Raw genomic sequence first — 22063 nt, forward strand, 5'->3', positions numbered from 1 at the left:
TTTGCAGCAGCTTGGATGGAGCTGGAAAAGATCATGCTGAGTGAGATAAGCCAGAAAGAGAATGAAAAATACCGGATGGTTTCACTCATAGCAGGAGTATAATGGACCAGGCGAGAAAATAACAAAAATAATGGGGGTGGAGTGGGGAATGGGATCAAAAACGGGGGAATGGGGAGGGAAGTGCACGGATTATGGTGATTGCACACGGGTGACTTGGTGATGGGAAACCCGCGGGGATTACAATTGAGATGGGGGAAAAAATGTACAAAATGATGTAAAAATAAACTGTTATGAAATAATAATAATAATAATAATAAAAGAAAGTACTAATACAGCCTAGAGGGTTTTATTCAAGGCCAAGCCCAGTTAAAGTTTGTCTCCAGTCCAGCCTGATCAGGGCCGGCGGCCATGCCCTGCACCAAGCCCAGGGTTCTCGTGGCTGGCTGGGGCGCGGCGTCTCCACAGGTGCCAGGGTCCACCCGGCAGTGGCCAGGGTCAGCATGACAGCGAGGTCTGCGGCTCTTATTTTAACCTGAGCGTGGCTGGCTGCGTGCATATGTCACAGGCTGAGGATTTCTTGCAACACTGTCTGCAAGGACTAACTGACCAGGCATCACAGCAATGGAAAGAAAGCATTGGCCATTTATGTGTCACTTGTGGCTCAGACCATCCCTGGAGGTGCTTCCTGTGGGAGACAGAACCGAAACCCGCCTTCTTCCCCGTGTTGTGATGTAACAGTTTGGTCCTCGTAGCGGGTGTCAGTATAAAACCTTAAGTCTTGGTCCAGATGTGGTAGAAGTGAAATGCTGCTCAGCAGCCATTAGGCTGGAGAAACTGCAATTTAAGAAGTTTAAAAGAAATAGAGCTTTAGATGTTTGTTCTGAGGGAGTGTGTTGCTCTCTAGAGTCCCCCCCTTTTTTTTTTAAAGCTGTTTTAATGGTCCTATAGGCCTTTTAACAAGAGCTTGTCCTGCAGGGTTTGAGGATGCCAGCCACCTGTTTAACCTTTCAAGCTGGCAGGACAGAGTTAAAGGAGGTGTAAGAAGGCCCATTGTTGGGTGTTACTGTGATGTGTTCCCATAGCGGCAATGGCAAATGAAAGTTGTTTTTCACGTGATTAGCAGCTTTCCTTGTATGGGCTGAGGCATGCATTACTCCAGAATAGGTGTCTGTAGAGATATGAATGTATTTGAGATGGCCAAAAGGGTTTCAGTGAGTAACGCCAGGGTGTCAGATCGCAGCACGTTGGAGCCCTGGGGCTTCCGTGCTATTGCTACCTAGTGTGGGCACAGCCCAGAGAGCCGAGACTGCCAGTTTGGAATTTGGTGTTGATGCCCCGACCTAATAGAGGAATGGCAGGGAGGCAAGACTAAAAATTAATGTATCCTCGTGTCATAGCAAGCCTTGAAGGCCATGTCCAAAAATGTGGGGAAAGGGGTTCAGGCCCTCGATTTAATTTCTGCTACTTGCGTCTGCTGTCAGGCAAGACTGACTGATGAAATGAGCTGTTAGAATGGCTTGTCCTTCTACAGTCTCTGGGTTCAGGTTAGTAAACTTTCTTATAGCCTCAGCAAATTCAGCCTGGAATAATGCAGGATTTCTTTTTTTGAATTGAGTAACTTGCCTCAGTTTTCTATAATTGACTGGTTTCACAATTGCCATCTGCCCCCCCTGAAAGACACAGGTGATCACACAGCCTCTGCTTCTATGACAGATCTTGGACTTGTGAACTGGGGTCAGTGGTAAGGCTCTGCCAGACATATCAGCTTTTAAGAAATCTTATGTATTTTTAGGACACTCCCATTAGTTTCCATTTACGTTGAGAAGGTGTAGCAGTATTTATGACAATGCTTCCTGTGAGCTACTAATGTACCCTGATTGACCCAATTTGTTTTTTACAAGGAAAACACATTTATTGGCTATCTTAGGAGTCCTTTTAGGAAAAAGAATTTAATATCTCAGAGTTTTTGATATCAGGGAAGTTATAGGGTTAACATAGATTTTAAAAAATAATTACTCAGAGTAAGAATAGATCAACATTTAGATAAGGCTCAACAATGCTGATAGGATAAGACTTTTTTAAAATATTTTTTCTCTTTTATTTTTCAAAAACTCATTTATTGATGCATACAAGAACTGGGTACAAGCCAGAGGTGCAGGGGGGTCTCTCCTTACAGACACAGCGTGGGGAGCAGAAAAGACAGATTGACTGAAATATACTGCTGAGGGGAGCAGCAGGTGGGACAGGAGAGGTCTGCTGTGCCACATGGGTCACCTCCCTGGCTGGGGATCGAACTGGTGCTGCAGTGGCTGCAGACAGCTTCATAGTGCAATGATTTAACCCATCACGCAACCAGGGAGGGCCTGATAGGATAAGGTTTTCTTCCGCCGGATAACCTGAGGGTAAAAGAGCACCAAGATTTTCAGATTATTTAAGTAGTCTTTAATTTGTTCTGGGAAACAGTTTAATCTTTTTTTCTCATCTGTAAAAAAGACTGTTGCATCAACACCACCGCACTGACAAAGAAAAGAAACGGGAGTGTGGAGCAGGCTGTGGGATGCAGGATGCTGTGAAAAAGCGGGAATCTGGCCCTTTTATTGACAAAGAAAAGGGTGGTCAAACTGAACACTGCATTTTGGGCTTTCGGAGAGGGAGTCCCTGATACACTCCGACTCCCAACCATGGCTCCGATCTCATTAACAAGGCAGTCAGCTGCCTCTCATTTTTTTTTTTAAAGATTTATTTCTTTATTCATACAGAACTGGAGTACAGGCCAGAGATGCGGAGGGTGAGAGGCTTCACCAGAGACAGAGTGGGGAGCAGAACAGACAGATCAACGAAGTACACTGCTGAGGGGAGCAGCTGGTGGACCAGGAGAGGTCTGCTGCGCCATGTGAATCTCCTTCAGGGCAAGCGGGGATTGAACTCATGTAGAAGGGACTTAAGCTTCTTAGTGCTGTGCTTTAACCTGCTGCACCACCAGGGAGGGCCCCTCAGCTGCCTCTCATTTTAATGGCAGTTTCCATCACTGTGCGGACGCTTCTGATGGGGTTCCGGTGCCTTGTCTTTGCTTTTATTCCTTGGAGCACAGAAGATATTTAGTGCAGTGAAAATACCCTGCATGATATTATAGTGATGGGTACAGATCATTACCCACTTGTCTAAAACCAACATAAGGTACTACACCAGAGTGAACCCTAAGTGAACCTATGACTTTGAAACATTATAATCAGCACTGTGAAGCTATTCACAGCCACTACAGCATAAGTTGGATCCTCGGCCAGGGAGCTGACCCACATGGTACAGCAGACCTCTCCTGACACGCCCGCTGCTCCCCTCAGCAGATGATACCACTTGTAACCAATGTACCACTCTGGTCTTACTACATGATTTGAAAATATTACTACATGCACATAAAAGAACATTTAAATAACACTAAAGGACACAAATAGGCAAGTCATTCCCCAACACCCCAGTCAGTCAGTCAGTATCTGCTCAAAATCAGTTAGCAATTTATCATTTCTCTTCAAAAAAAATATACCCATGCTTCTGTATGGACAATAGTGTTTGTTTTCCCATCAGCTCAGGACAGAGAGTGGGGAAAACATTTGCAAATCATGATTCTGACACAGGACTGTAGCTAGAATTTACAAAATAACCCTTAAGACAACAATCAGGCCCTCCCTGGTGGCACAATGGGTTAAAAGCACAGCACTATGAAGCTATCTGCAGCCACCAGGTTGCTGACCCAGAAGGAGCAGCAGACCTCTCCTGACCCGCCCGCTGCTCCCCTCAGCAGTATATTTCAGTGGATCTGCCTGTTCTGCCCCCCACTCTGTCTCTGGTGAATTCTCTCACTCCCCTGCACCTCTGGCCTGTACCCCAGTTGTACACATAAATAAATAAATGTTGAAAAAAATTAACTATCAGGAAAGGAAATAACAGTTTTTTAAAAGACAGAAACAATATTGAAAGTCAATGGTACATAAATGTTAAAAAATGAACAAAAGATGATAACAGACACTTCACCCAGATCAGACACAGACAAGTGAGTGTGAGCAGGTGTCAGTGTCACAGGTCACCAGGGAAAGACAGTAAGAACAACTGTGATGCCTCACACCAGGCCGGGGCTGAAAATCCCAGCACCCCACAGCACCCGGGGCCACCCAGGGGTGGCCAGCAGGTGCCTCCTCATGGCGGCAGGAAGCAAATGGCAGCAGTCACCGGGGAAGCCGGTTGCCAGTTTCTGTGAAAACCAAACCACCAGACTCTACTGCCTGTGATCTCCCCGAGCCAGTGACCCAACTGGTGTGAAATCTCATATTTGCACAAAATTTCCACATACATGCTATACATAGCAGAACACCTATGAATTGTAAGCTGCCACAGTGATTTCCTTTCAAAGACAACAGCATCTTAAAAAATGGAACAAAAAAGAAGCTTTGCAGGATGAAACCTGGGAATCTACATTAGCCTGGTGTTGACGATTGGGATCAGTGATCAGTCAGGTGGAAATAATATCCACTTGATATTCTGGGTGGAGAACGGCTCTGCACACCTGTGGCTTACTTTCCTAAAGCCCAAAGTCCCAGTAAAAAAGAAAAGAGAGAGAGAAGCCTGAATTCAAGGGACATTATTCCTGCACAGTGCTACAAAAACAATGTCAGTGTTACAAAAACAATCAAGTCTGAGAAACTGTCAGCCAGAAGCGCCTTAAGGAGAACTGGCTGGAACTGAATAGGGCACACTGGGTGGAACACAAAAAGGACATTAGCAAAAGCTAATTAAATACAAGTTGTGTGTGGAGTTTGGTAAATGTGTCAATATTGGTTCATTAGCGGTAACAATCTCCAGTCATTAAGCTGTTAACAAGATGTATACGTGGTAGGGGGTTACAAGAAATCCACTACTTTTGCCACGTTTCTAAATGTTTTATTGTTTGTAAAAACCCATCCTCGATATAGTAATAGGTTGTAGAAGGCAAAAAATGACGTACTTTTCCCAAGTTTTGTCTCAAAGAACTGGAGAGAAGGTTCTGGAAAGAAAGATGGAGACCTCGCACACAGGGCTGGAATCAGGAGTCTCCTCTCCTCTAGGCCCGTGTTCTCTGACTCCCCACAGAGCATCTCAGCCCCAGGACGCCGCCCCCGGGAAAACTCACTCTGCCCACTCAGACCCGTCCAGTCCTGGCGGCTCAGCCAGAATCCAGAGCGGCGCAGCAGCGCCTCCGTGTGGCCACAGGGCTGAGCGCAGGAGCCCAGAGCCGCCCTTTCCTCTGCTCAGCCAGGCACCCCAGGGCACCCAGGGCTCCCAGCTGCAGGACAGGGATCTTCACAGTAGGGGGCGCCCAAGTCCTGTGTCAGTTCCATTGTCAGTTTCTAGCCAGTGTCTTTGGACTTGGGACATAACAACTGATGCCTAGATTCTGGCTAAATCCCCACGCATAGAGGTTGCCTCAGTCTCTTGGGATGAAACTTGGACTCCAGAGTCCCTGTAAACTGTTTCTGCGTCTGATTTCAGGGATGAAAGCAGCTGCTCCTGGGCATCACCCCTAAATTCTCCATCCACAAGATGGGGGGGAGGGTAGGAGAGCCCCCGGGGCCCTGGCTGGAAGATGGGGAGGCTCCTGGGAGAGTGAGCAAGGGATGGAAATGGAGACTTTAGGGGATGGAGGGGGAAGGGAGCTGGGGGGCACCAGAGAGGATGGGGCCAGGAAGGGGCAGTTTGGGGAACACTGTGAGGGAGGGTCTGTGTGGTGACCGGCTCTAGCTGGGCTGGGAGAGCCTGTGTCACCTGGTGGGTGCAGAGGGGGGCGGTGCTGTGACTGACCAGGAAACCGCAAGTTGGGGCCTTTCCTGTCCTTGTGGGACAGGTATAACTCAAACAAACACTCTCAGGATCATGAACAGTTGAGAGGGGCCAAGTGGTTAAGGGGCCTTATCCAGAACTGAACATCTCCCTCAACTCCCCAATGCTGGGGGCCAGGGAGACCCAGGGAGTCTAGAGGAGGCAGAGCAAGGCCTGTGCTGCCCGGGGGACCAGCCCTGGGCTGATTCTGGGGCTCCAGGGCCCCCTCCCTGCAGGCGGGTCAGAGTCAGCCCTGCTCACAGCTCAGGCTGCCGGACAGCCCCTGTGGTGTGTGTGCAGACGCCGCTCTGGAGCTGCATGAAAACACCAAACAAAATCAAAACAAAAAGGAAGGGGCAAGCACAAGGGACTGTGGAGATGTTGCACAGGTGAATTGGTGGTGGGAAGTCTATGGAGACGACACCTGAGAAGAGAAGCAAACACTACAAAAATGAACAACAAACTCAAATATGTAAATAAACCTGTAACAAATCAAAATGGAATTATAAATAGAAGTAATATAAAAATCACTTTTATTTTCAAGGACACTTCAGGGGACATAGAATTCTTGTCTGACAGCTTGTTTCTATCAGGGCCTTGACTGTCACTCTAGCTGCTTCTGGCCTCCACTGTTTCTTGTGAGAAAACAACACTTCATCTCCCTAAGTGTTCAGTGTCTTGTACCAAACCCCACAACTAAACCACAAAGTCCTGGCATCTCGCCCTCTCTGAGGGGCAGCAGCAGGGGCCTCACGCAGAGGCTCTGCCTCCAGGTCACAAGGCTGCGCTGGGGGCGAGGTGTTGGCGGCTCTGACGGCCATGACCAGCACGGAAGGACCTGCTTCAGAGCCCGGCACTGGCTCTGGAGAAACCCTCCGGTCCTGTCCTGGGGCGTCCCCTTAGCTGGTGTTCATGTGGTCAGGGGGTCACCCTAGGCCGGAAGTCTCAGCCCTGGGAGCCGACTCTGAGTGGTGCGTCCCCTCTGCTTCATCCTCTCCCTAGGAAAGAGCCAGTGAGTCAGACACGCTCACGGGGGCCATCTCCCCTCTGTGTATCAAAGACTCTGTGGGAGATCGAAAACCAGCATAGCCAGCTCCTGGACACCAACTATTCCCTAGACTCCCTGAGTCTCCCTGGCCCCATTGCACTCACAGACAAAGTAAACCCCACACACACACACAAGGTCCCTAAAGTCTCTCCCATCACAGAATCCCGTGATGCTAAGCGTCTCCCCACATGGGTCAGGACAGCAGAGGGGATGCGTGAGGGTCAGTGCGGGAAGCCCCTGTGCTCAGCCCTCGCAGGTGGAGGCTGGACGGGAAGGGATAGTGTCCGGCCCATGAGTCCTCCGTGTGGACACGATGGAGGGACAGGCCCAGGGCAACCTGTAGATACATTTAAACAAGAGAAATGACACTGTCACTGGTCCCATAATGCTGAAATACAGTTGAGCAAACTGCAATTTGTCATGTTTTCCCCAAATGCTTCCCTCCAACCTCCACCCACCATCTGTCCCTTTGCCCACAGTGGGGGTTTTCCATGTTTGTGGGAGGCAGAGTCCTGGCTTCCATAGAGAGGAAGACTTGGTTTCCCTGACATTCTTCAGGTGACCTGACCCAGGCTCCCTGGCAGGTGACCATGCGTGGGACCTGACAGAGGACTTGGGGACACAGAGCAGGAGGCAGGTGGCAGGTGGCAAGGGTGGCAGTGACACACTCTGTCCTGGGGCATCAGGGCCAGCTTGGAGCAGAGGAGCCATGTGCAGCCGGGATGGGTGGTGAGAGCCTGGACACCACACCGGGGAGGGACAGTGCTCCTGGGGAAGCCCCCCTGGCATGGGTGGGGGAGTGCTGTTTCCTATGTGGAACCTTAGGGGAGTTTGGAGTCTTTGAAAAAAATGAGAACACATATGCACACCCCTTTCTGCATCTGTGTATGTTTTCATCTTTGGCTACTGTCCATGCAGTGGTCACTGTGGGTCTAGGACTACATACGTACGTCCCACGTACTCACCTATCCACTGCATATAGTAAAGGCCAATCAGAAAGCATTTGGACCCTAAGTCTGTCTAAAAGGGCGAGAAACCCATCCAGGGATAGTGAAAGATTTCATTTTTGCTGAGCTGATACCCATTCCTCGTGTCCACCAAACAGACTTCACAGGCCCTCGGAGCCCCCGATCACTGACATCGGGGTCCCAACCTGGCTGAGCCCCAGGATGCATGCGGGAGTGTCACAGATACCCAGGATCCCCAGACCCAACCCCCCAGAGTGATGAGCAGGGGGGATCAGTCCTCACCTAGCCCTGCAGGTAAGGCCGACGCACCCCAGGGGTCCGGTCTCCTGCTGCTGCTGAAGTGGCACTGAAATCCCACACCGCACCCGCATCCCCATAAGCACAGACCCTCAGCTCTGCTCTTGACCCCTGTGCTCACTGAAGTGGGGGCTCCCTTGTCCCGACCTTCTCCACACAGGGTCAAACTATGCAGTGGCTCTGCGGGTGTCCAGGTCACCCCACACTGGGGGACCGGGGTTCAGTCCCACGCCTTCACTTCCTTCTCGCCACCCCCTCTTCCATACTCGAGACTTCTAATGTCATCTACATCACTCACCTCCTAGTCTGTTCCTAACTCAGACACTTCACCTGCGCCCAGACTTATCTGTCCCACTGCCAGCATCGACCGCATTTCTTACAGAGCTCAGCTTCAACGCTCCTAAACGAACACCTCGGATGCCATTTCCACAAATGCGCTGCTTCTGAAGTCCTCCCTACGTCCTGCAGGCCTCCACACTCTGCCTGCACAGCCTGGAATTTGGATGTCCTCGTGACCCCTCTTTCTCACAGCCCAGCTTTATCCATGAGGAAATGCCACCGAGTCCATCTCTAGATAGATCAGACCAACCACTCCCTAGTATTTTCCTGCTCCCCTCGACAAAGTTATCCTCCTGGAATCTGCGCTCGTGTCCTCCATTTATCAGCCCACCTCTCGCCTTCATCTCTTGATCCTGCACACAGCCAGACTGAGGCTTCTCAAGGGGAGTTGTCCCAGTCTACTTCTGTTCAGAAAGAGTTCGTGATTGCACATCTTGTTCAGAGAAAAGCCAAAATCTTCCAGGGTCCTTGAGGTCCAGAGATGTGGGGGCTCAGATCCCAGCTCAGGCCTTCTGCTCCAGCCACAGAGACCCCCTCACTCTTCCCGGACACACACATCCCCACCCTTCTGCATCTGCACTGGAGCTTCCCTGCCCAGACAGAACAGCCCCTGACATTCTCATGGGCGATGCACGTCCTCAAATTTTTCTGTAAGCTCACTTCCCCACACTGACCATGCTGTCCCCACACCCTGACAGGCCCACAGCCCTGTCAGCTTCCTATGGTCACGTCCCTATGAACTGTCACACAGTCCCAGTCTCCCTCCCCACTAGGACACACGCTCGCAAGCCAGGAGCCTGGGCCAGTTGTAGCTCACTGGGGCTTCCTAGCCACAAACACAGATGGCACCGCTGTCAGGTGAAGGAGCAGAGTAAACACCTCCCTGCTGTATGGTAGTGTCTTTACTGGTGTGGCTCAGGCCAGGCTATGCACATCCCACCCAGTGACTTCGGTGCCCCCTGCTCCTCCCCAGGTGCTGCTCTCCTGACCCCAGAAAACATCCCTAAACAGAAACCCCACGCTGGAGGCATAGGAAAATTATCTCAACCACCAGACACTCCTGTGAGTGGGGCCACGTGGCCCTGTGGGGACAGTGATAGATGCCTCCTGCTGCTGTCAGCGACAGGGACACCCAGAGGACAAGGGCCTGGTCTCCACACATGGAAAAGGACAGCTGTGCTCCAGGAAAGCCAAAGACATCTATGCTGCCTGAGGCCCCTACTCTGGCCTGAGCCCAGCTGACCCGGCCACTCACAGCCTCCACCCCCAACCATGGACAGGCCAAGCCAGGTGGTGTCTGCGTCCCTGTGGTCACAGGCCCTGATGGAAAAATGTCCTGATGAGGGTCCTCTCATCCTTTCCTGTCCTCACCTATATAGACTGAAGCACAGCACAGCAAACATGATTCTGGAAGGTCTTTGGGGCCTCCTTTTATTTCCTCTCAAATTTTAGGAACCTTTCAAATTACCCATCAACCTCATGTGTCAAGAAAAAAATAGCTTCACATTTGTATTAGTGCTTAAACAGGGAAGTGGACGCTCTTCCTAGGATGACATCAGCCCTGCATCTGCAGGAACAGGAAAGTCATCTGAGACAACACAGGTCAGGGTGGGAGGGTCCTGGTGGGCTGGGCTGGGCCAGTATCCCACTGCCTCCCATTATCTAGTAAGAACACAGACATATGCAGATGCCCTTTGCAGCAAGAGAAACCAGGGGGTCTTGAAGTCACAAAGTGGGAAAAAGAAGAAACCCTGCATCACTCAGTCCCCACAAGGCAGCTGTCTCACAGCTGCCACCGCAGAATGTTCCCCTCACAGCTCCCCCATAACCTGGTCCCTCCTCTCTGCCCCAGCCCCTCCCACGCAGGTCCCAGGGTCTCACCTTTAGGGGCTGAGAGACACATCAGAGCCCTGGGCACTGTGGCTGCCTGGGGGAGAACAACACAGAACCTGGTCAGAGCCACGAGAGAGGAGACCACAGGAGGGGCTGATGGGGTGACTCCCCCAGGGGCTCCATCTACACTGTCCCAGGGGCTCAGGGACCAAACCCCTGATCCACACTCACCTGCAGCCTGAGTGTAGCTTCCTCCTTTTCCACCTACAGGGAGAAACATCATGTGAGATAAGTCAGGTCAGAGGCTTAAAGGAATCTTCTAATACTGGACCTCAGGGAAGTTTCCTGTCCCAGAAAACCCAGGGCAGGACCAGGAAATACGAAGAAAGCAGATAGGGGAGACTGGGCCAACTGCCTCCTAGAGTCTGTCCTCAGCAAGGACCTTCCCCTCTCTCACATTTACTGAGAACATGGCTCCCATCACCAGAACTATCAAGGTGAGCGATTTGTGATTCATTTTAAGTGTTTTTAAAAAAGAGCAATCAGCTCCAGACTGGGCAATATGTATGTAGATGGTGCTTCCCATTAACATGGAGAGCAAGTTCTCCCTGAAAGCCCCTGTGGACAGGATCCCCCACTCCCTCCCTACCTGAGCGCTTCTTCTTCTTCGACATCACAGCTGCAGCCACCGCAGCCCCAGTGAGCACAGCTCCAAGGAGAACCAGGCCAGCAATGAGGCCCCCGGTGGGGGTGGAGGACTGAGGAGAGGGCTCTGGAAAGGAAGGGGAGGGGAGACCCTGAGCCCTGGGCCTCATCCTGACCCTCTGAAGGATCCAGAAGGGCCCCTGATCCCAGCACCCCCAAGAACAACCTCTGAGTTCACATCCTCCTCCTTACCCCATCTCAGGACTCGGGGCTCAGGCAGCCCCTCATGCTGCACGTGGCACGTGTATCTCTGCTCCTCTCCAGAAAGCACCACCACAGCTGCCCACTTCTGGAAGGTTCCATCCCCCCCAGGCCTGGTGTCCACCAGCTCCATGTCCTGGGTCATGTCCTCCCCATCTCGATACCAGGTCAGGGTGATCTCCGCAGGGTAGAAGCCCATGGCCCAACACTTCAGGGTGACCTTCTGGTCAGAGGTGGGGCGGAGGGTCACGTGTGTGTTTGGGGGATCTGAGGAGAGTCAGAAAATTCACACTTTTGGTGTCTTCCATGGACACTGAGGCAGAATTAAGTGACCATCCTCAGAACAGACAGGCAGTGGGTTTGGAAAGAGTAAGCACAAATCCAGAAACCAGCCTGCTCTGGGAAATCTGAGATAATCTCCTTGAAAGTTAGAAATTTCTAGATTCTCAGACCCTGGGTGGAAAGATTCAGATCTCTAAGGAGGAAAAAACAGTCTTTGCTCCTGATCTGGGAGGAGGCCGAATGAGGACTTAATGTCTCTCTCAAACTAGCAAGACCTTCAGTGAGAATTCAAGGGTCACAGGTGGGGTTTGACTATTATTCTTTTTTCCAGCCAGAGAGGGTTTGGGAGGCCTGGCTAGAGCCTCTTACCTGTTCGCTGTAGCGTGTCCTTCCCGTTCTCCAGGAAGCTGAGGAGTATCTCCACGCACCTGCCCTCCACATAGTTCCTGACTTCCTCAGCCCATCCAGATGCCTCCCACCTGCGCTTGTCCTTTTGGGCCACCGGGTCCGCAGGGGTCCAGGAGCTCAGGTCCTCGTTTATGGCCATGTAATCGGCGCCGTCGTAGGCCCACTGCTCGTACCCACGGAGGAAGCGCCCGTCTGGCCCAACGTCGCAACCGTACATCCTCTGGATGTTGTGAGACCCTGTCCCAGACCCGCGGTCAGCCTCACGGTCAGCTCAAATCTCCATGTCTTCTCTGCCCTCCCCTGTCCCGTCCCGGATAAACTTAAATGAAATCAGGTGAAAATCCTTGGGCCTGCCCAGAGGGCAGGTGCTGGAAGGCCTCACCGCCTCGGGGGGGCGCTCTGACTCAGAGATGAGTTACTCCATGTGGCCATCGGGGTGGGGTGGGGCCCGCCATCGGGGTGGGGTGGGGACCCGGCCCAGACCTCCTCTCACCTGCCTTACTCTGGTTGTAGTTGCCACGCAGGATGTTCAGGCACCTGTGGCCCTGCTGGGTTTTACTCTTCTGGGCTTGTGTCTCCTGTTCCCAGTACTGCGGCTCCATCGGCTCCACCCACAGCGCTCCTGGCTCCACCCTCAGGCTTGAGGAGTCACTGTCAAACCACTGGACCTGCGTGTCGTCCACGTAGGCCACTTCCACATGTCGGGGCTCCCTGAGGCCCGGCCGGGACACCACGGTGTAGAAATACCTCAGGGAGTGGGAGCCTGGGGGCGAGAGGGGGGTACCTGAGCTGGCCTAGCCTCCTAGTGAGGGATCTGGAGTGATCGGCTCAGATCCAGGGGGGAGAAACAGACGAAGGGCTGTGTGAAGTGATAAGGGGTGGCAGGATAGAGAAGGGCCAGGGTTTAGGGGGGCAAAAAGCAGGCAGGAGTTTGGGTGGGAAAAGAGCCAGGGTAGGGCTGGGCAGAGGAGGGGCACGGGGACGGGCAGAGGCTGCCTTCTGAGGCCCTGCACCTGCGCTAAAGCCCCCTCCTTCCTCGAGCACCGCCTTTTCCCTCCCAGCCCAAACTCACCCGCCCAGGTTTCTGTCAGGGCCAGGGCCGCCAAGAGCAGCAGCAAGCACGCTGATGGCAGCATCACCTGTCCTCCAGGTCTGCGAGTCCTCTCAGGTGTATGAAACTTTCAACAGGGGAGGCAGCGGCAGCGCTGCTGACTGGTTGCCGGGAGACTGCAGGCAGTGGGGAATGAGACCTTGCTTGAGTCAAGAGTAAGCAGGCAGGAAGACAATAAGCAGGTTATGAAAGGGAAACTGGGCAATCCCCACCCGTGACCACCCCCACCCAAGACGCCATCCTGAGAACCTGGTCCAGGGACCTGGGAATTTCCCTGGCCCCTCCTCTTGGCACACGAAGCGCAGTCACATTGTCTCCCTGAGTCCAGGCCAGGGACTGAGTCAGCAACGGGACCCAGAAGCAAACACAGTGTGAAATAATAACAGGATGTATTTACCCAGAGAGAGGAAGTAAGGGGGCAGGAAGTAAGGGATGCCACATGCGGTCAGTCCCACCCCAGTGAGCTGAGACTGAGCTCCAAGCGAAAGCCTTCAATGGCTTATTGGTGGCCCCTCCACAGACACCCTCCCCTCTCATCAGTGTTTAACTGCCGAATCGCTGGCTGTACCATGGCCAACGTGCCCGCAGTCCAACTGCTGAAAATCCAGCAGTTTGTTTCGTCAGAAGTCCAGGGCTGCTTCATTGCCCAAAGCCCCCGCCCTGCCATTTCCCATCAGCCTGACTCAGGGACCGGGGTTTGAGAAGCCCCACCTCCCGCACACAGCTGGCTGTGCTGCCGCCCACCGGCCAGAGGTGGCCTCACTCCCTCTTACACTGCTCCACCTGCAATTTTTGTCAGCATGTCTCTGGTGGTGAGAGTCAGGTGTCTGAGTATTGGGGTGCAGCTCAGAAGACAGTTTTCTCTGTAGTGCATTCACTAGAAATAACAATCTTTCATGAGACATTGTCTATACATAAGCTGTGTGAGAAGAAAATAGTCCATTATTCAAGCCAAAAAAAAAACAAAACAATAACAACAACAATGGTTAAGAGAGGTTATTAAAGGAGATCAGGCTTGCTCAGGGCGGCAGGGCAGTGGGGAGAGATGACTGTTAACTCATTTTCTCTCCACCTTCATCTCAAATGACATTCTATCAAACAGCAAAATGTGTCTCTAAGTAAATCCAACTCCAATCTACTTTATCAATTTTTGCATAAACTCATTGGCCAGAATACCCAAGTAGGATTTCTTCGACTGTTTGAAGTTGCCATAGGGGACCTTAGACTGAGTTCTCAGCATCCTGCCTGCCCAAGCCTGGGCAGCCGGGACCCTGAGGAGACAGCCAGGGGCCATCTTGAGCCAGTGAGCACCAGGCAACCATAATGGGCGTGGAAGGTGGGGCTTGTCTGAGCTGAGGGGAGAGGGGCTTTGCACCTGATTCAGTGTTCACACCTGTGGAGAGATGCCTCTTCTCAGGTCCCTAGGCTTTTGCTCTCGGGTTTCCAGACCTGCCAGTGGAGGTAAGCTCCCTGCTCTCCTTGGGGACATGGGGGTCTCTGCACCTTCCAGAAAGGGGGCAGCCACTTTTATTCCTGGCCCTGCTGAGTGTCAACTCCAGGAGATGTCAACTGTGACATTTCAGGCAAAACTTGGTAATGTGACCATGTTTCCAATTCTCTACTGAAGGGGAAACAAATAAAATTCCCTACTGAAATGATGCCAAGAAACACATTGTCATGTGTAGTAAGAATGTTACCCTTTCCAAATTACAGTGATATAAAGGACAGAGAAAAAACAATGAATTTATTTCTGCGCACAAAACACAATTAAACTTTGCTGCAGGGGCCCGCCGACGCCCACGCCCTCGTGGGGCAACCAATTAAAGTGTTGCAATAGGAAGTTGGTTGCAGCAGCTTCCGCATGGGTTCCTTCTGGCCAGGGAGCTGACCAACATGGTGCAGCTGACCTCTCCTGTTGCACCCCCTGCTCCCCTCAGCAGTGTACTTCATCAGTCCGCCTGTTCTGCTCCCCACTCTTTGTCTCTGGTGAATCCTCTCAGCCCCAGCACCTCGTCTTGTACCAGAGTACTGTATGCATGAATAAATACATCTTTCTGCCTTGTACCAGAGTACTGTATGCATGAATAAATACATCTTTCTGCCTTGTACCAGAGTACTGTATGCATGAATAAATACATCTTTCTTTTTTTTAATTGCTGTAGATCCTGGTCTGTTAAAAGGAAACAATTTTCTTTGAATCAACAAACAAAAAAGCTTCATTAACATTTCAAACAACAATGTATCAAGTTCACTCAGCTCTAAGTAGAAAACTCTCAATCTTGAGCTCTGGCGATTGGCTTGGGCCCTAAAATATAGCTGAGTCCTTCTCCTGTTAATTTCTTCAGAAACAATTTCTGTAAATAATAAATCTCTGACACAACCATAATGAAAGATCTGAAGATAATATAGTTGGAAAGAAATCTGTTCAACATTATAACTTACACTTTTCAAAGGAACAACCAAAATGATGAGTGATACTAAACCAGACACAAAGTGCACATAAAATGTGTTAGAGCCTGGATATCAATATTCAAGCATATACCAAGGTGAACATCTCTCTTAAGCAACAATGTTTCCCGTGAAGTTCGGGTGCAACAGGAACTCTCATTAGGTCAAATTTGTCTGATGTCTTTCTCAAAAGGAAAGGCAGAGATTGTATGGAGTCTCTTAGGAGCACTAACCAGTTGCCATAAAATTTCCTATGACCAGTCAAGCAAAAGACTAAAATCTGAAACATTTTAGACTCCTGAGAACTTGTATCACAAGTACTAGAGAACACAACATTTATCTGTCCAATGTCACAAGGTCAGATACCAAGGCTCCGTCTACACCCCACAGTCCACACTACAGAACTGGGCCCTCCCCATCTTTCACCTCATCCCCAAAGAGACTCATTTTTTGTCCTGCCAAACTGTAACTTATATCAGTTCCACAGTTGAATTCTTAGTCTTCAAAAACCTTTCATTTTGCAGCTCCCATTTTATCGGCTATCTAGTGGCATGAGCAGGGCCCTCCAGGGGCCTTCTGTGTGTGCCCCACACCAGTGACCAGGCTGAAAGGGAAGAATTGCACCTACAATTCCTATTTCCAACAAACCATTAAAATCTGAATTAGGGTCCTCCCTGGTGGCGCAGCGGGTTAAAGCACAGCACCAAGAAGCTAAAGCCACTTCAGCATGAGTTAGATCCCCACCCAGGAGGTGACCACATGGCGCGGCAGACCTCACCTGGCCACCTGCTGCTCCCCTCAGCAATGTACTTCGTTGATCTGCCTGTTCTGCTCCCCACTCTGTCTCTGGTGAATCCTCTCATCCCCTGTACCTCTGGCCTGTACTCCCATTCTGCATGCATAAATAAATGTTTTTTAATCTGAATTAGTTTTCGTTAACCACAGATCATCTCAGACCAAGTTTTCTGGAAGCACTTGTACCGTTTTCCATTATTATTTTTGGGGGTTTTCTTTTTCTTTCTCAGATTTCTTACAAGCAAAAGACTGACAAGTTTTTAAAATTTAGATGTTGGGGAATTTCTTATTGTCATTAACCGCATATAATCCCGGAAGTTGCTTCCTGGAAGCATTTGTACAAGTTCCCTTTCTATATTATCACTAACAGCTTCTTCTTTTTTTTTTTCAATTAATTAAATGTTCCCCTGATGGGGTACCCCATCAGTTATATCCACCACAGTGCACCCACCACCACTTCACCCCTATTCCACCACCCTAGAACACTGTGATCTGTCTTCCTTTTCTCTTTCTTTTCCCTCTACGCTAACTTAGAATTCAAAACTGAACAGTGTTTCCATAGCTACCAAGACATCCGTCAAACGGTCCCCAAGTAGAGCTCCATGGAACTAGCATTATGGGCTTCTACAAGTCAAGTGGAGGCCGGACCCTACTCCGCCTCTGCTCCCCCTTCCTGGACTACCGTGTTCCTCCCTTCCCCCCTTCATGTCTTCAATCCTTCCGCTTTGCCTGTATTCGCTCACGAGTCACATGCCTGAAACTCCATCACTGCTGTCATTGTTTTCTCCTCTGTTTCCCAAGTTCTCATTCCTTCTCCCTGTTTTGCTTCCAACCTGGGATACCTGCTTACCTGTTTTCCAGTGTTCCCCTTCCTTACAGCAGGCGCACTGGTTCTTCTTTAAGGGTTAGCTCTTCCTTCTCTCCACATCCCTTCTCTGCTCCTCCTCAACCCTGTCCTGCTTTCTCTCCTGTCATCTCCTCTCTGGCATATACACCACTGAGAAGGACTTAGGTCTAGAGCACCTCCTGTCTTGGCTAATGTCCTCATCACAGTCAGAGGGCTCTGTCCAATGAGTGCCTGGTAGCCCCCCAAACGTCTTCTGGATTTATGTCTGTGAAAGTACCGTAAGTCTGAGTAATCATTTGAAGAAACTCCCACAAATCCTCTTTTGTTAATTCTCATATTTTAGTTTCCTTTGTGATGTGGTAAAGTATATTGATTGATGTTCCAGTGGGGAACCATGCTTGTGCCTCTGATATAAAACCCACTGGCTCATGATCTATAATCCTTTTGTTCCCAGATGGATTTGATTTGTTATGATTGTATTAAGGGTTCTTGTACCTCTTTCCATTAGGGAGGTGGCTCTATAGTTTTGTGTGGTGTTTTTTATTTTGTTTTGTTTTGTTTTGTTTTATTACAAAGTTTATTTTTACATCATTTTGCACATTTTTTTTTCCATCTCGATTGTAATCCCCGCGGGTTTCCCACCACCAAATGTGGGGTGTTTTTGTTCAGTCATCTTTGCTTGGTTTTGTATTGTTCAATCCTGGCCTCGTGAAATGTCTTAAGAATATTCTTCATTTCTCAGTTTTGAAAGAGTTTGAGCAGGTAGGTATTAACTCGACTTTGAAATTTGGTAGAACTTACATGTGAAGGCATTTGGTCCTGGAGTTTTGTTTTGGTTTTTTTTTTTTTTTTTTTTTTTGAGATTTGGGTTCCTGTTTCAATTTTCTTACTTGTGACTTGTTTATCCAAAGTCTTGTATTTCTGCCCTACCCAGTGTTAGATGATTACAAAATTCTAAAAATCTGCCCATGTCATCTAGGTTGGTGAATTTGTTTTGCATATTAATACTTATAGTAATCTCTTATCTGAACTTCTCAGTATCTGTTGTAACTTCTCTTTCATTTTTGACCACACTTACTTGAGTTTTCACTCACCTTTTCTTAGCAAACCTAGCTGAAGCTTGGGCTGTTTATATTTTCAATTTACTAACTTTTGGTTTCATTGATCTTTTGGACTGTCATTTTGATGTCTATTTCTTTTTGCTTTTTTTTTTTCCCTACTCCTCTGCTTGCTTTTGGATTTTTTCATCTTTCTCTGGTTCCTCAAAGTGAGAGCCAAGGTTGTTGATTTGGCTCTTTCTTGTATCTTGATGTCAGTCTGTATTGCTATATCATTCCCTCTTAGTGCGGCTTTTGCTCTGTCTAGTGATGCCTTTCTAGTTCTTTGTGTCTTCTTCTATTTCTTTTAACGATGTTTTGTAACTTTCTTTGTACAGGTCTTTTACCTCCTTTGTCAAGTTTATTTTTAGGCATTTTTTTTTTACACAATTGCAAATAGGGTGTTTTTCTTGATCTCCAGATTGTTAGTATATAAGAGGGTTACTGATTTTTGTGTATTAATTTTACAACCTGTTATTTTGTTAATTAGTTAATTGTTCTAATTAGTTTTTCTCTTCTGCATCTTTAGGGTTCTCGCTATATATTAATCATATCATCTACAAATAGTGATAGTTTTACTTCTTTATTTGGTTTCCTTTTCTTTCCTATGTAAGTAGCTGGGACTCTAGCTGGGACTTCCAGTATTGTATTAAAAAGCAGTGGTGAGAGTGGACATCCTGCTCCTATTCCAGAACATAGTAGGAAGTCTTTTAGTTTTCACCATTAAGCAAGATACTAACTGTGGGTTTGTCACATATGGCGTTTATTAAGTTAAGGTTTTCCTTAGAGATTTCCATGAATTTGGAAGCCTTCATCATAACGCATGTTGAACTTTATCAAATGCTTTCTCAGTATCTGCTGATATGATCAAATAGGTCTTATTTCTCTTTTTGTTGATGCTGTGGATTATAATAATTGATTTTGAGATGTTGAACCATTCTTGTGTCCCTGGAATAAAGGACACTTGCCCTTTATTGGCCATGGTGTATTATCATTTTGGTGCATTGTTGGATTTGATTTGCAAGGATTTTATTGAGGATTTTTGCATCTGTGTTAATTGGGGAGATTAGTGTATAGTTTTCTTTTTGTGTGTGTTATCTTTGATTGGTTTTGGTATTAGTGTAGTGTTGGCTTCATAACATATATTTGGTAGTATCCTTTCCTGCTTTTTTGAGTCTTGTGGATAGGCAACAGTTCATCCCTGAAAGTTTGGTAGAAGTTATTTGTGAAACTATCTGTTCCTGGGCTTTTGTTTTGGGAGTGGTTAATTTTGGAGAGGCATTTGATTCCTGTTTCAGTTTCACTGCTTGGCTTGGTCTGTTTTGGATTTCTACTTCTTTATCCAGCTTTGGATGAATAGTTCTAAGAATTTGTCCATCACTTCTAGATTGTTGAACTTGTTTGCATATAAATGTTCATAGTAATCTCTGATTATCCGCTGGATTTCTGCTGTGCCTGTGGTCGTTTCTCCTTTTTCACTTATGAACCTATTTATTTGGGTTTTCTCCCTTTTGTTTTATTATGAACCTGTCTGTTTTTTCTTTTTTTTTAAATTTTTTATGTATTTATGCATACAGAAATGGGGTATAGGCCATCGGGAAATGGGGCACAGTCCAGAAGTGCAGGGGCAGCGAGAGGATTCACCAGAAACAGAATGGGGAGCAGAACAGGCAGATTGACAAAGTACACTGCTGAGGGGAGCAGACAGGAGAGGTGTGCTGCACCATGTGGGTCACCTCTGGGGCAGGGTGCGAACTCGCACTGAAGCAGCCACCACTTGGCTTAGCTGCACAGTGTTGCTATCCAACCCGCTGCACCACCAAGGAGGGCCCTCTTGTTTATTTCTTCAAAGAACCGACTCTCGGTTTCATTGGTCTTTTGGATTGTCCCATTTTTTTTTAAGATTTATTTATTTATTCATACAGAACTGGGGTACAGGCCAGAGATGCGGAGGGTGAGAGGATTCACCAGAGACAGAGTGGGGTGCAGAACAGGCAGATCGACGAAGTACACTGCTGAGGGGAGCAGCGGGCGGGTCAGGAGAGGTCTGCCACGCCATGTGGTCTCCTCCGGGGGCAGGCGGGAATCGAACTCATGCGGAAGTGGCTTAAGCTTCTTTGTGCAGTGATTTAACCCGCTGCGCCACCAGGGAGGGCCGGATTGTCTCATTTTTTTAAACAGTATTTCTATTTCATTTATTTCTGCTTATATTTTCAATATTTCCTTTTTCTGCTGGACTTTGGGGGGTTTTGTTGTTGTTCTTTTCCTAGTTCTTGAAGATGGGAGCTTAATTTTTCTCCTTTCCTCCTGCGGTTGGGGGAGGATTTTCTTTCTTGTTTCTTGATGTGAGCCTGTATTGCTGTCTACTTTCCTCTTCCTGCTGCTTTTGCTGTGTCCCATTTTGTTGTGTCCTCATTGTCATTCATTCCAGTGTATTTTTTTAATTTCTTCTATGACTACCTCATTAATCCAGTGGTCTTTCAGTAGCATGGTCTACATTTTCCATGTAGTGAGGGGTTCCTTGATTTCTTACCATAGTTGATTTTTAGTTTGATGCCTTTATGGTCAGAGAAGATAGTTGGTATGATTTCAGTCTTTGTGTATTTGTTGATGTTTGTCTTATGGCCCTGGAGAATAATCCATGTGCAATTGAGAAGAATGTGTTTTCAGGTTTTGGGGGGGTGCAATGTCCTATAGATGTTAGTTAGGCCCAGTTGTTCTAGATCTGTTTTTAGGACTATTTTGTTCTTGTTTCTTACTTTTCTCAGTGACATGCCTCTTAGTGAGAGTGGGGTGCTGCAGTCTGTACTACATCTGTACTTTCTCTAATGTCTGTTTCCAGCGATGATAGTGATCATGTCGTGTATTTGCAGCCCCCTCATTTGTGAGTCTATATGCATAAGTATATGTCTCCCTGGTGTGTCGTGCCCTGATCACTGCATAGTGAACATCTATGTCTCTTACCACTTTTTTAGTTTGAAGTCTATTTTGTCTGACATAAGCATGACTGCCCTGCCTTCTCTTGGGGGCCATTTGCTTGTGGAATTATTTTCCTACCCTTTACTTTCAATCTACCCTTTAGCAATTAGGGCGTTTCATAGAGACAACAGAAGGTTGGATTCTGTTTTCTTCTCTGCCTCTACTCTGTGTCTTTTTAGGGGTGAGCTTAGCCCACTTGTATTTAGAGTGATCATTGATAAATGGACTTTGTACTGGCTCTTTTGTCTATTACTTCATGGTTCCATTCAGTACCTTGTTCAGTTCTTTTTGTTCATTCTTCTGTTTAGGTTTTAGGTTCTTTGTAATATTTCTTGGAGTGGGGGTTTAGTAGAAGCAAATTTCTGAAGATTTTGTTTTTCTGAGAAAGCTGGGAAAGCCTTTATTTTTCTTTCATAGAGGAAGGAGAGCTTTGCAAGATAAAGTATTCTTGGTTGACATTTTTTTGTCTCGGAGTTTTGTGAAAATGTTACTCCATTCTCATATTGCCCATGATGTTTCTTCACAGCAATCTGATATCAGCCTGGTTGGTTTTCCTCTACAGGCTGTCTCTTTCTTCCTCCCAGTCAGCTTCATTACTTTTCTTTGTCTTGGGTGCTTTACTGTCATCATGGTAGTTTGGTGTCCATCCAGCTACTGCGTGTCTATTTTCATTTCCTTCTTCAACTTTGAGAAGTTCTCTTTGACAGTTTTCTTTAATAGATTTTCGGTTCCCATGTCTCCCTCTTCCCCTGAGTCCTATGACTCTTAGGTTTTCTTCTCTCGTGGTGGCAGATAAATCTTTGAGTGTTTCTTCATTCTTTTTGCTTCCTATCTCCCCTTCCTTTTTTTTTTTTTTTT

The 22063-nt window shown here is 48.1% G+C and overlaps 2 protein-coding genes across 7 annotated transcripts in view; one reads left to right on the forward strand and one right to left on the reverse strand.

Annotated features, from left to right (window-relative positions):
• Nucleotides 1–22063, forward strand: part of LOC101627596 (class I histocompatibility antigen, Gogo-OKO alpha chain-like) — a 72420-nt gene that overhangs the window by 29385 nt on the left and 20972 nt on the right. The window lies entirely within an intron of this gene.
• Nucleotides 2311–13399, reverse strand: LOC101627823 (patr class I histocompatibility antigen, B-2 alpha chain-like). Of its 6 annotated transcripts, none has more exons than XM_012734720.1 (9): nucleotides 13289–13399; nucleotides 13001–13155; nucleotides 12422–12691; nucleotides 11890–12165; nucleotides 11230–11505; nucleotides 10982–11104; nucleotides 10564–10596; nucleotides 10381–10426; nucleotides 2311–2396 (listed from the first exon to the last, which is right to left on the reverse strand). In XM_012734720.1, exons 2-8 carry the CDS (start codon nucleotides 13062–13064, stop codon nucleotides 10383–10385), a joined length of 1086 nt encoding a protein of 361 aa, XP_012590174.1. In that variant the 5' UTR covers nucleotides 13065–13155; nucleotides 13289–13399; the 3' UTR covers nucleotides 2311–2396; nucleotides 10381–10382. The 6 variants fall into 6 exon arrangements, with proteins under 6 accessions (XP_012590174.1, XP_012590173.1, XP_012590172.1 ...); XM_012734719.1 differs by having other exon boundaries at nucleotides 13001–13178; XM_012734718.1 differs by having other exon boundaries at nucleotides 13001–13182.

Source organism: Condylura cristata, unplaced genomic scaffold, assembly GCF_000260355.1.
Source record: "Condylura cristata isolate star-nosed mole 26May11 unplaced genomic scaffold, ConCri1.0 scaffold00067, whole genome shotgun sequence".
Lineage (NCBI taxonomy): Eukaryota > Metazoa > Chordata > Mammalia > Eulipotyphla > Talpidae > Condylura > Condylura cristata.

What these genes read in the sequence shown, in the direction of transcription:
- LOC101627823 (XM_012734720.1), bottom strand. Translation starts at nt 13,064, where the DNA reads ATGCTGCCATCAGCGTGCTTGCTGCTGCTCTTGGCGGCCCTGGCCCTG. An exon ending in GGACACGCTACAGCGAACAG is followed by an intron (nt 11,506 to 11,889) that starts GTAAGAGGCTCT and finishes GACTCTCCTCAG; the next exon opens with ATCCCCCAAACACACACGTG. An exon ending in AAGCTACACTCAGGCTGCAG is followed by an intron (nt 10,427 to 10,563) that starts GTGAGTGTGGAT and finishes GTTCTCCCCCAG; the next exon opens with GCAGCCACAGTGCCCAGGGC.